The following is a 14,090-nucleotide window of genomic DNA, read 5'->3' as shown; positions in this document are numbered from 1 at the left end:
GTTCAGAAACAAGTTTCGTGTGATTCGCCTACATGGAGAGCAGGTATCCTTGCCTCACCCTGGATATTCTCCTCCTCATCCATAATTGATCACACAATCACCTCCAGAAAATCGAGTTAAGCCATCTACCTCTCCTGCGAGCGTGCCAAACACTGATACGTGGAGAGTTGCCAAAATCTCTTTTCCTTCTTGTTTGAGGAACAGTGTTATATTAATGCACGAAGACGATCAATGCTGCATTCAAAGGCACGGGTTAATCAATGCACAGCAATGTGTTTTGATGTACAGTTCTTATTACCTTTACCTGAATGTCTTTTCAAATCAGTGGCGTGTCGATAACATGCGCAATGATCTCTCTGGCTCTTTCAAGGTACGAGCTTGACTATGACACTCATCCCACGGGCGCAGACGTTTCAAAGCTTCCTTTCCGAGCAGACGGAGCAGGAGCAGAACCAGGATCAAGCAACACCGGCCTCTAGTGGCACAGAATTGCAGCACCTCGCCGCTCCGTTGACATGCACTGTCATGGCTTGACGAAGGCCACGACTCCCGGACATTCCAAAGCTTTAGGAAGCTCTAGACACATGAACAGTATGAACTCTCTCTCTATAAATATATGTATGTATATGTATGACTTAATAATTAATATAATTATTTGTAGAACAGTGTGTATACTAAGAACAATAGGAGCCTCTTTTTGTACGTTGAAAAAAAAAATGCCAAAAAGTTGTACCATAACCTTTATTTTCCTTGTGTAGTTTAAGACAAATGGACTTTCTGCAGTTATTTTTCAGATATACTGTAAATATTAATGCGCTTTAGCGCTTACAATCAAGTTTCTTGCGTTTTTGTCTGTCGTTGTAATGGGACACTTAATTAGCTTCTGTCAAACAAGGTAGGCTATCTGTTTGTGTTTTAGCACCCTGCACTTTTAAATTAGAGCTTGCTTTGCACTTTTGTCATTTGCTTTGGGTTTTATTATGCCATGATGTCTGTAGATGCGTGCAGTGTGGCGTTTGGGGGGAAACTTTAAAAAAAGCATACTTTGAAAGGGATAGTTCACCCAAAAAATTATGTTCTGTCGCTGTTTATTCACTTCCCAAACTTGTTTCTTCTGTGGAATACACACACACACAAATATATACACAAAAGAAGATATTTTGAAGAATGTGATGGTTGCTCTTTTCCATGAAATCTAGAAAAGCTTCAAAAAGGACTCAAAAGCCTTGTTCAGACTGTCAGTCCAAATCGGATCATATTTAACAAGTGTGAACGGCAGTTTCAAGTTACATTCAAATGTGGTTTGAAATCTTATTCGTCTCACTTCTGGAATTTTTTGTTTTACTTTCTCACACCATGTTAACCGTAAACACATCATCATATACAAATTGTACTAAATATCAAAATTGCATAACCGTATTCTATCATTGCAATGCAACACTGCAAATCCCTCCGTGTTGTTTTTGTCTATACCAACGCAACCTCAGTGCTATTAAAACCATAAACTTAAATAGATAGAGCAAATTTAGTAAAGAGCGCTTTACAGCTTACCAGACTGTCTGACCTCCTCACTCACTTTCCTTCATACAAGATCCTTTTTATTCTTTTTTCTCTAAAGTATGAAAATGTATCGTACCGCTCCGGGTATTCAGATATGATTTTGTCCTCTTTGTCACTACTAGAGCAAGCTCCTGATTAGTTAACGGCAATGTTCAGATTTTTCAACACGATTCACGCGTTAGGCGCATCAAGCGCTCAAATCGTTCAGCAGAATGTCTAATCGTGTCTTTGCATGTAAATCAGTTGCGCTTCATTCGCGTCTGGTGTGAACGCACCATTAGAGTAAAGTTCTACGAACACTGCAACAAATCGCAATAACGTCACACTCTACGGCGACTTTAAATACACAATTCAAGATCTTTGAATGTTAAAGGGAACGTCCCTTTAGTTAAAAAATGCCGTCTGAATGAATTATTCACTTATTTGAATGATTTAGAGATGAATAAATTATTCACTTATTTGAATGATTTCACGTAGATATAGTTCAGCCTTATGGAAGGCAAACAGGGCCAAAAACGTGAATTTTAACATGTGAAATGCTCATTAAATACTTGTTGTTTGCGTGTGACAAATCAGCGCATATGTAACGTGTATTTCATGGGTTAAATACTTGTCAAATATACACATATTTAATGCATATTTCACAAGTATTTAACGTGTAATACGTGTTAAAATTCACGTGTTTTTGGTCGTGTTGGCCTTCCATACAGCCTCAGTCGTCACACCTACGGACCATTGGCTGAACGTCTAATGGGTGTCACTCTTTTTTGGAAACACTTCAGGAGTTTAAGTCGTAATCTGATTGGTTGAATTCTACAGCATTTCTGCGAGACGCGTCACGTTCTTTAACAGTCCGCCTGGAAATAAATGGCCATGACGCCGTCAAAAAGAACGCCGTCGTGTTTACAACTGAGACAATGACGCTTACCAGGATCAGCTAAACGCTGGATTTCCAAAAGTTCGAAAAAGTTTCAAAAGTGTGTGAAGTTCGCGGCTCCGTTGTTGCAGTAAACTTGAACAACGTTCTTGAATGAATCATTTATAGAAGCACGCCGGTCTGTTATTGGAGGGACTTCAGGTGCATCCGAAATCATCTATAGTATTTGAAAAACAGGAAGCGAAAAGTACTCAGATGTCCTACTACTTCCAGCGAGATTCTGAAGTGTGCACTGGATGGACACTTTATGAGGTCACGGGGGAGATGATTTATAAATGGAGGCAACCAGCTGGTAGGTCACATGATAATAACAACATGGCCGCCAGTCTGAAGATCTGGCTACGCGAGACTACGGTGGTTAAGACGCTGACAGTCATAAAGGTTTGAAATGGCACGAGGGTGTAAAATGATCATTTATATTTTTGGATGAACTATTCTGTTCAATGTTTCCCCCCCAAAACAACCTTATTTTATATGAAATTAATTTCTGAAATGTCTACACACTGGGCAGGAGGTTCGGTTAATCTGAACCCTCTCACACTGCAGAAGAAGTGCCTTCAGACTCTGCTAGACTGAGACTCTGGCCGGATCGCTGATTAAATTAGCATCTCTCTAACCATCCAACATGTGTATAACCGAATTACGTTTATCTGTTGACACTGCATTTGTCTAAAAGCAGAGAAAAATATCTATTCTCTCCCCACACAGGAAACTGCTTAACTCTACTGAATGACACTGGGTTTTTCCAAATGGTCTTGTATGAGATGATAGAAGTGTGCAGAAACAATAATGCATTCAGTGAGACAATCAATTTACTTTACAACTTGACCATAAAATACCTTTAAATGACTGTTGATCTTTTGTCTATTTGTGCTAGAAAAACCTGATTTGACCAGAATAATAGCAGTATGTCATGATGTGGAGCTGAATTTTTTAAATATTTTTTTTCCTTTTTCCACACATAATTATTTGCTGATTCTCTGAATTCATTCTAGGCAGCGTTTAATAGCACTCGAATGTGAATTAAATGACCTCTGTTTTATTATTTTGCATTGTACTTCATTTATAAATGTCTTTAAAAAGGGAATGTCCTTGTTGTCTAAGGAGGTTTCGAAGGGGTATTTGGTCAAACACTGTGTTGTTTAATTCCATGATATCCCAAACCTTACCGGCTATGAACATTGCTTGGGAATTTCCTTCGGGTTTTTCCAGAAATCATGTCTTGTAATGTCTTTCTTGTGTTCTAGCATTTACACCAGTTTCAGTTTGTGTGTGTGTGTGTGTGTGTGTGTGTGTGTGTGCGCTTATCTGTAATTGTATGCTGATGTTTTATTTTTTTTTTATTCATGTTTTATTTTATGGCATTAAGTAGATTTTGTCCTGTGTGGATATGTCAATGTTTACTGAGTAAAATAAACTGAATGGACTTTACAGAACCCCCTGAATACTGTTTATGCGTCTGTAATAAATACACAATTTTTTCCACACACACACACACACACTTACATATATATTTCTCTCTCTCTCTATATATATATATATATATATAGAGAGAGAGAGAGAGAGAGTAAAATACATATTTATAAATAATACATAGATATATTATATATTTTTATATATTAATGTCTATATATTTATTATTATTATTTATTTATTATATATAACTGTTGTTTACTGTTTATATAATTTAGATACAGCTTTGAACATGAATACAAACATGAAAACAAATCTAATTGTTAATACAGTAAAAAAAGTTATATATATATATATATATATATATATATATATACACACACACAAATATTTTTATATATTTATTGAGATATATATATATACTATACAACCAATACAACTTTACTGTATTAACAATTAGATACAATATGAATATATTTTTTCATTAATATACAAGTATACTGTGTATATATATATATATATATATATATATATATATATATATATATATATATATATATATATATATATATATATATATAGTAAAAATATTAGTAGATTTAAAAATGTTTTTATATACTTTAAAATTTAATTTATTCCTATAATGACAAGCTGAATTTTTTAGCATCATTACTGGTCTTCAGTGTCACATGATCCTTTAGAAATCATAATTTAATATTCTGATTTTGTGCTCAAGAAACATTTCTTTTTATCAATATTGAAAAAAACTGCTTTTTTGTTATATAAAAACAGCATTTATTTACAACCTTTACTGTCATTTTTGAGCAGTTTAATGTCTCCTTGCTGAATAAAATAATTAATTTCTTAAAATAAAATTAATCTTGATCTTTCCCGTCTTACTTAATACTTAAATGAGTATAAAAATAAGAAAAAAAGTCTACATTACATGTTAATATCTTTATATAAGTCTTAAAGAACAACATCATTCAGGCATAATACAGTCTCATGAATCCAAATCCCACGTCTTTTCAAGCCTATTTTTTTTATTTGCAATCAAGGATCGAATAGATGCATCCAAATGTGATTCACTTTATTCCTGTACATGTTAAGTGCTCTGTGCTCAAACACCAAATCTAAACTCTTGAATGATCCTAATCATTTAAAAGTCATTATTCCTCACAATGCAAATCATATTCCGCCTGTAAGCTGAGCATTGTCAGTTTAACCTATGAGCGATGAAGCCTTGGTATCCCCGTTTTCATTCGTGAGGCTGGTACTTCCATTTCTGCAGAGAGAAAGCATTCAGGCTCAAACTGAGACACAGCACAAGGATGTGATTTTGAGAAGATTCAGCCACTCAAATCTCTCTGAGATCCAATCATTTGATAATTAGAGTCACTCAAACTAAAGTGTTGCTCGGGTGTCTGTTCAGAGGGACCGTGCTTGGCTTATATCTGGCTTTGATACAGTCCAGAAAGCTTCTTAAGCAGATTACCAGTCCAGCAGACTTCACCGAGGAGCAGAGAGGACAGTTTTCCACAATGTGATCATGAGTAGACACAGCCAGCACCATTATGCAATGAAATGCCATGAAATGTGGGTTCTGGGTCGGGCTTGAACGGTTAATGTATGATGATGAAGATGATGATGATGATGGTGGTAGTGGTTCATCAAATGACAAATTATACGCACAGCTCCATTAATCTTCTGCATTACTAGTCATTTCCCCTCTGATCCATCCATTAGTATTCAGGTGCAAAAGCATTTCTTGGCACTGATGTTTGGTTTGTTTTATGATTTCTGCTCTTCAGCCAAAGCCATTTCTTCCCTACAGACGCCGGTTTATCAGTTTGGACTCTTTTGAGCTGTGGTATGTCATCTCTTTTGTTGTTGTTTTTTATGAGCCCTCACTATCTGAAAGTTAACATATATTTCTTTATCTCTTGCCCCACTTTTGGTCCCCTTTTTCATCCTGTCATAGACACAGCCATGATCATATGGGTTACGCTGCCACAGAAAGAAAACATTCAGTTTGAGTTATGAATAAAAGAAGCATTAGTACTACTGCAAAACATCTGCGTTAATGCATTTTCATTAGTTAAGGAGAACGCACTAGGTAAGCAAAGATGTGTTTACTGCAGGCTGCTGCAACATCGCTTTTCAATACAATATAAAAACATATAAAGTGCAGGATTTCTCTCAAAGAACTCGAGTCAAAATGGATTCAGGAGAGATTAGATACTGATACGAGTGTTGAGAACTGCTATATTTGCTTTGCCTTGTGCTTTCGCACTGGACACACTGAAATTGAGGCATGATGGGTAAATCCCAACAATGAAAAATGTCCCAAGAAGAGCCATATGTTTATATACTGTATAATATAGCTGTGTGAATTTCATGAAATATGTCCATGTCATACTTGGTGTTGTTATTGTTAACTAAGTCTATTACAAATCATTTTGGTTTATTTAAATAAAAATGGAATAATAAATATAATACAATCAGGTTTCATTAGTTAACTTTAGTTCCCATGTACTAAAAATAAACAATACAGTATGTATTAATATTAGTTAATGCTAATTTCAACTAATATAAATATAAAAATAACAAAAGAGACAAAACAAAAATAATATCAAATACTACATTAGCATATATTTAATACTAAAATTAAAAAAAAAACTGGTTATATTTGTTATTCTATTAATAATAAAATAAAACATTTTATATATGATTAACAAAATTATTTATATTTCATATACTCATATTATTTTATAATATATATTATATATATATATATAATATTTAAAACTATATAAAATTATATATAATATAAAGCATAATATACTTAATATATAATTATTTATTCAAATATACTCCAATCAGGCATAACATTATGACTGATATTGTATATTATAGATCCTAATATTGTCTTGCCCCTCCTTTTGCTGCCAAAACAGCCCTGACCCGTTGAGCCGTCTAACACTTTTCTATCATAACCAGCATGAACTTCTTGAGCAATCTGAGCTCCAGTAGCTCATCTGTTTGATCAGACCACACGGGCCAGCCTTCTCTCCCCACGTGCATCAATGAGCCTTGGCCGCCCATGACCCTGTGGCCGGTTCTCCACTGTTCCTTCCTTGGACCACTTTTGATAGATACTGACCACTGCAGACCGGGAACACCCCACAAGAGCTGCAGTTCTGGAGATGCTCTGACACAGTCGTCTAGCCATCTCAATTTGGCCCTTGACAAACTCACTCAAATCCTTATGCTTGCCCATTTTTCCTGCTTCTAGCACATCACCTGGAGGACAAAATATTCACTTGCTGCCTAATATATCCCACCTACTATCAGGTGCCGTGACGAAGAGATAATCAGTGTTATTCACCTGTCATACTGTTACGCCTGATCGGTGTGCATATATGTAATAAAATACGGTAAAATAATACTATACTGTAAACAAATCTATAGCCTAATTATTGCAAATTGAAGTGAAATAAGTATTTACATTTCATGGTAGTATTAGTTGTATTGAATTTGTCGAATTTAATAAATCTTATTTTAGTATGAAAAAGATAATTAAAAAAACAACAGCAAAAACAGTTGTAATTTCTGAACGTTAGTGAAATATGAATGTGGACATTTCTTCGTGAGATTCACGCAGCAACAACACATGGTCAGCCGTGGGGAGCAAAACTGACTGACATATTTACCTGTCTTTTGGCAGGGTGCAGTTTGATTCTGTAGTCCTCTCTCTTCCTTTTCATCCTGTGAAAAGCAGTTTAGAAATTGAGTGACGGTTTACTCTAGATGACAGACATTAAAGGCCACTTAATAATTTTATTAAGGATCAGCAAAGCAAACACTGCAGTATGGAGATAACCTCGCTTCACTGCAAAATAACAAACTGCACACTCAGTCTAAAACTTAGCGAGGCTGGCAGCAAGTGCGGTGGACATATGGTGAAGGCGAGGAGGGGATGGGATTTCACAGCCAATTATCTGAGAGACCTCTTAACAGACAAACCAGATACTTATAACTTCATACCTAATGAAAGCTATGGGAAATGTGTTGTTCTTCAACCGTCAGTCTTAATTCAGTCACGTCATCCACAGAACAAAAGTCTGTGCTATTATTCTAATGATGAATACGTTCATACACTCAAAAAAAAAATGATTTTTTGAATTTACTTAAAGCAGCGTCAAGTTTGTTCCACGCAACTATACTGAGTATTTTTTTTACAAAAATCTATTTAGTTGAACAAAAGAAATTCAAGCAAAGCTGACAAAATTACTTTGAGTAATACAAACTTTTTGAATGTGTCACTGTTACATAACATTTATATGTGCAGATTATTTATTAGTAATGTTATGTTCAATTTATAAAGGTTTATTATGTTAGGCGAACACATTTATCGATTTAATTTACCTTAGTATATTAACTATTTGCTCTACAAGTGTAAGTGGAAAACTATTAAATAACAAGCATATTTTAGAAACAAAATGCAAAAATAACTCATTGGACAAAATCAATTTAATTGAGGGCAGGAATTTCATCCAATAAATATGTGTATATGAGTCCTCACAACACAGGCACCACTCTTCTGCATAATGGTAACCACAAAATTACAGAAACTCCTCTAAATGTCTAGCCTGGATGCCAGCCGAACTCAGCCCTGCACACAACATTTGAGCTCGGGCAGTTCGCTCTGGCCTCGCTCCATAGAGGAGTAATTATCCCCGAACAGAAACTGTTCAGACCAATGAAATCATCAGGGCGGGCTTTAGACGATGACGGACAGATGATCAACAGTAACGTAATCGTGCACGTCATCAAAGGGGCTTGGTTGAATTTGTTCTAATCCAAAACGGAGAGCATGTTTGTATATGAAATGATGATCATGTTGGATAGCACTCTGTATATCCTTAAATTCTTTTTTTTACAACACCGGCAAAGATCGTTTATTCCAGCGCGCGTGCAGACAGGGTTGCCAAGTTTTTACAGCAAAACCCGCCAACTACCAGCCCAAAACAATAGCTTCTAGAATTGAGTGTGACCACGTCAGGCTACTAAATGTCCAACATAACTGAAACTTAAACACTAACATACACTAACACATATTTCCTTCTACTTAAAATACATGAAATAACACTGTAATCCCTAAATTTATCCTCCTAAAGCAGTCCCTTGTAAAGCATGCTGGGAACTGCAGATCCACTGCCCAGTTTGTTCATTTCACACAGCAATGTTAAGTTGACCGAACAAACACTTATTAAGTAAAGCTGTCAATACTCATTTAAGTAGAAAGCACTCAGTAAAATTAAGTTCATGTACCTACATTAGTTTTAGTAATGTAAACCAGGATGATTTGAGTGCAACCAACAACAGTGAAAGTTCATTTTTGAGTGTATTTTCTATTTTTAGTTGTTACCTCAAACCATTTCCACATAAAAAAATTAAAAAAGAAATTATGTTTTTTGATTTGTTTATAACTTGCTAAAGCAAATCCGCACAAGTAATCAAGGTGGATTGAACCTGAAGTGAAAAAACTGCTGGGAATCTTTATGATTAATGAAGTAAGATGACATACCTGTTTACCCACGTCACTAATAAAACCATCAGAAGAGCGATAGCAACCAGCCCTCCTCCAATATACACATACAGCATGTGATGAAGACCCCTAAAATCTGAAATGAGAGATAAACGGTCATTTTTTGAGATGTTAACAGATATGTACAGGTTGTATGTAAATGAAAAAAACGAAAACGAAAAAAAAAAACCCACTTTCCCCTTCAAACTAAACAATGAGTGCTATTTTTTTTTTTTTTTTTAAACCTTTTTTTCTGGTTTAAAAGCAAAGTTGAACCAATGTCAAGAAAACCTGTGGCTGGAGAACATGTTGACTATAAGTAACTTTGCAACTACATGTCAGCTCATTTGAACCCTAACCCTACTGGTCTCTAATGAGTTTGTAGACATGTAGGTGCAATGATACTTATAGCCAACAGAATGTGTTAAAGGGACCATCGAAATAAAGTGAAACCAAATAAAGTTCTGTTGATTCAGCCAAGAGGTCACGAGTTTATTGGATGCCTTAAAACTTTGAATCGGACATGAATCAAACACACTTTCACCAGCTTATCATGATGTTCAGGGCAGCTTGATAACTACAGACAGGTGTGTTGGGGCAGGGTTGGAACTGAAATCTGCAGGACGGTAGCCCTCCAGGAGCAGGGTTGAACAGCCCTGATTTAAAGGATTAGTTCGCCCCAACATTTCCCCATAATTTACTTAGTCATCCTAGGTGTATATGACTTTCTTCTTTCAGATGAGTTGTAATAAAAAATATCCTGGTTCTTCCACACTTTATAATGGCAGAGAATTTCAGTTTAAGTTCATAAAAGTACATCTATCCATCATAAAAGTAATAAAGGCCTTCTGAAGCGAAGCGATGCGTTTGTGTAAGAAAACCATCCATATTTAAAACTTTAAAAACGAACTTCTGACAGACGGCTGTAACTGACACACGATGAATTGACGAATGCAGAGGATAGAGCAAAACAAAACACCGGTCATGAATTAGAATCTAAAATTTTTAAAGAGAAACGGCAGAAGATTTTGATATAAGAGAAGAGTACCGTATTTTCCGGACTATAAGTCGCTCCGGAGTATAAGTCGCATCAGTCAAAAAATGCGTCATGACGCGGAAAAAAACATATATAAGTCGCACTGGACTATAAGTCGCATTAGGGCAGAGCTGCAGCCGCGCGCATGCGAGCACGCGAGCACCCGCGCGCGCATGCGACCACCTGCTCGCGTGCACTCGCTCGTGCCCGCTTCACTGCATAACCCGAGCAGAAGAAAGAAAGTTTGAAGTGAGTGAGAAACTTGTAAGGGACTGGCGAAAAGCAGAGGTTACTTTAATTGTGATGAAGAAGAAAAAGAAATCTACTTGCGGACTGTAAGCAAGATGGCCAGAGCTGAAGGAACGAGTCCACAGAGGCTTGAACTCTCTGCCGGGAGAGGCTCTGCCGCGCGAGACGAACGCTGTGAGAATCGTTCTCCGCTGCATGTTTTACTACATGCTGTTTGTATTTTGCAGAATAAGATTTTCTTTATGGGAGCATTTTGTTTGTGTTCAGTCTTTCTAAGTTGTTGTGTATAAGTAAATATTAGGCTACAGGAGCAGCATAGAACGCATTCTCGCGGCTATATGTTTATTCTTGTCAGTCAGTATGAATTAAATTTGATATATAAGTCGCACCTGACTATAAGTCGCAGGACCAGCCAAACTATGAAAAAAAGTGCGACTTATAGTCCGGAAAATACGGTACTTGTTTAAATCATGAGAGGCGTCAAAGCTTGGGATGCTCTTCCATCCTGCGTTACATATAACTCTTATATTTTATATACACCTAGGATGACATGAGGGTGAGTAAATCATGGGCTTGTTATAACATTACTCATGCGTTCACCTGGTGGCTGGTATGAGACACTTGTTGCACATTGCAGCTCGATATTACAATATCATATTAATAAAAGATGGATGATTGTGTTGCTAAATGGCATGTGGTTAATTTTAAAATATATTGTATGGTGGAGAAAATGCTGTGTTACTGCAAATAAATCTCTTCCTAATTATGCTATGTTAGCCACTTGTTAAGAAAACAAGATTCAAACAAAGTCAGCTAATTACATTTTCAAGAGACAAAACATGTAATAATACGTGTGCAGTGTGGTGCTAACAATTCACTGGTTTCAATGGAGATCTATGAATATTTGAATCTGGCTGTAACTGTTTTTTTGTGTGAAAAATTTACGAAAATGTTGGCCACGTTTACACCTGGTATTAAGACGTGTTTTCTTTGTTTAAACCTGGTGTTTTAATCTGCCTCTTTTGTCCGCTTTCGACAACTTCTGTCCTTGATTTCTTCGAGGGGAGGGTCTATTGAGTAGTCTCGCGCAGTCAGATCTTCAGACTGACGGCAGAAGGTCTGGACTCTTTCGCAGCTTTCATTGGTTAACCACTTAAACTCAGAGGACCCTGTACAGGGTCGGAAATGACATCGTCATGTATTTACTTTCCATTTTAAATGTCTGTGGAGGAGCCATGATGTCATATGTGGTACCATTTGAAAGCTTAGAGTCTCTACTTTCTGGAGATATGCATAATCTTTGGCATTTGTTTTACACAAAGTAATGTATTAACACTAAATTTCTCTGATGTCATTTCCGCCTGGATTTGGCCTACCCAAATTGAAAAGCCTCCCATACACACATACAGTGGTCTAGGTTCAAAATGTTGGTGTCATTTTCAGAGGTGTCAAGTAACGAAGTACAAATACTTCGTTACCTTACTTAAGTAGAAATTTTTGGTATCTATACTTTACTGGAGTAATTATTTTTCTGCCTACTTTTTACTTCTACTCCTTACATTTTCAAGCAATTATCTGTACTTTCTACTCCTTACTTTTTAAAAATAGCCTCGTTACTCCTCTTTCATTTCATCTTGTTTAAAAAAAAAAAACTATGCAGATAAATCGCGTCATCCGGATAGTGTGAATTTGATTGTGGTTGGATGAGAAGTGTAAACATATACCATTCCAACACCCTATTGGTTACATCGTGCCTGCACATGACTCAAAGCACAAATCACACACGGTGTTGCCAGATTGGGCGGGTTCCAGCGCACGAGCACGCACTTTCAGTCAATCAGCGATCAGCAGGCAGACGCGCTCATTCATGACAGCCAGGTTTTTAGCGCGATAACTCGTTGTAGATGTATATTCAAGTGATTGCTATGCTAAAGTGGCATACATACAGTATATATATATATATACACAAGTCGTTTCTACAGAGTGGTAACGTTAGAGTGAACCAACTCTCAAACGTGGATTACACCTGTGACTCGAAGACTATAATCATGATCCTGTCCATCATAATACACACTCAGGACATCTGCAACTAGCAACCCCAACAGCTTCCGAAAGAGGTTTGAATCAATGATGAATCAGTTTTGACTGGGATAAGTGCGTGTTCTATGAACTTCACAAGGGTACTGTAGTTTTGTCAGAGCAAAGCTAAACGCATTGTTGTTATTTTTTTGTCGGCGGATTATTGTACAGTATATCAATGAATTACGCATTTTGGCAGTGGTGTGTTTTAATGTGAAATGCCTGTTAATTATGTGCTTTTTCCGATATCTCATATTGGGCACTGTTTGCACTTAAAGTGGCTTCTTCAATAAAATATCATCACATTATTTTGCCAGTTTTGGTGACCTTAGTTTGAGCCCTGCACAGGCCCTGCACAATCCTTCTTATGACACACTCCTGCAGTCATCAAAATAGTTCAGCTTTGTTTGTAATGTCCAATAGTTATATTTCGTTTAGTTTCTTTAATAAAGTTAATTTAGAAAAATGTTTGGATAATTTGTTTGTTATTATCCAAATATAATTATGTAGTTTGTTAATTCTTTTTAAAGTGACAACCAAGCAGTCAGCGGCCGACAGTGGGTATGAGGTTAGGGGTGTAAAAGTCAGGGCCCGTAGGGCTCTAAATCGTCGACTCAATCTGGCAACACTGATCACACATGTAGCCTACATTTACATTCCGATAAAGGTTATTCATAACTTATAGGCAACTAGCCATCATATCTTCCGCTTCAGGAAACATGCTCAGCAGTACACATATGTCCATTGTACTAAAATGCATTAATTTTCAATGGGTATATGTGGCTGAAACAGGTACCCAGTGCATCCCAAATTTTTCAGCATTAACATTTGAATATAACATTATAGTCATTATGGCCTTTAGAAAAATGTTTTTTGAGGAGGTGGGGTAGTGCACTATATGCCCCTGTGGTGTGGCCTAAGCTTTTGTCTTTAATGGCATTTTTTTCCTTACATTACTTTTACTTTTATACTTTAAGTAGTTTTGAAAACCAGTACTTTTACACTTTTACTTAAGTAAAAAGCTTGAGTTGATACTTCAACTTCTACAGAAGTATTTTTAAACCCTAGTATCTATACTTCCACTTGAGTAATGAATGCCAGTACTTTTGACACCTCTGGTCATTTTACAGGAAACCCTTTAGAGTTACATAAAACGATGCTAAAAGTGATAAACATGTAAGTATATGTTGTGTAAGCTGTTATAACCCTCAAAATAATTAGGTGCT

At 36.4% G+C, this 14,090-nt stretch overlaps 1 protein-coding gene across 2 annotated transcripts in view; it reads left to right on the top strand.

The window, feature by feature from the left end:
- The window catches only part of dok6 (docking protein 6), a 167,252-nt gene that overhangs the window by 111,180 nt on the left and 41,982 nt on the right, over window positions 1-14,090 (top strand). The window contains exon 8 of one of the 2 annotated variants that reach the window (XM_067435476.1): window positions 371-3,942. The exons of the other annotated variant lie outside the window; for it this stretch is intronic. Coding sequence (XP_067291577.1) covers window positions 371-534 — 164 coding nt within the window. The 3' untranslated portion in view covers window positions 535-3,942. Of the gene's footprint in view, window positions 1-370; window positions 3,943-14,090 lie in introns of those variants that run through there. 2 annotated transcript variants of the gene reach the window in all.

Source organism: Pseudorasbora parva, chromosome 24 (genome assembly GCF_024679245.1).
Source record: "Pseudorasbora parva isolate DD20220531a chromosome 24, ASM2467924v1, whole genome shotgun sequence".
In the NCBI taxonomy this organism is placed as follows: domain Eukaryota; kingdom Metazoa; phylum Chordata; class Actinopteri; order Cypriniformes; family Gobionidae; genus Pseudorasbora; species Pseudorasbora parva.
The sequence above is the reverse complement of the archived record's forward strand: the minus strand, read 5'-3'. Positions and strand labels throughout refer to the sequence as shown.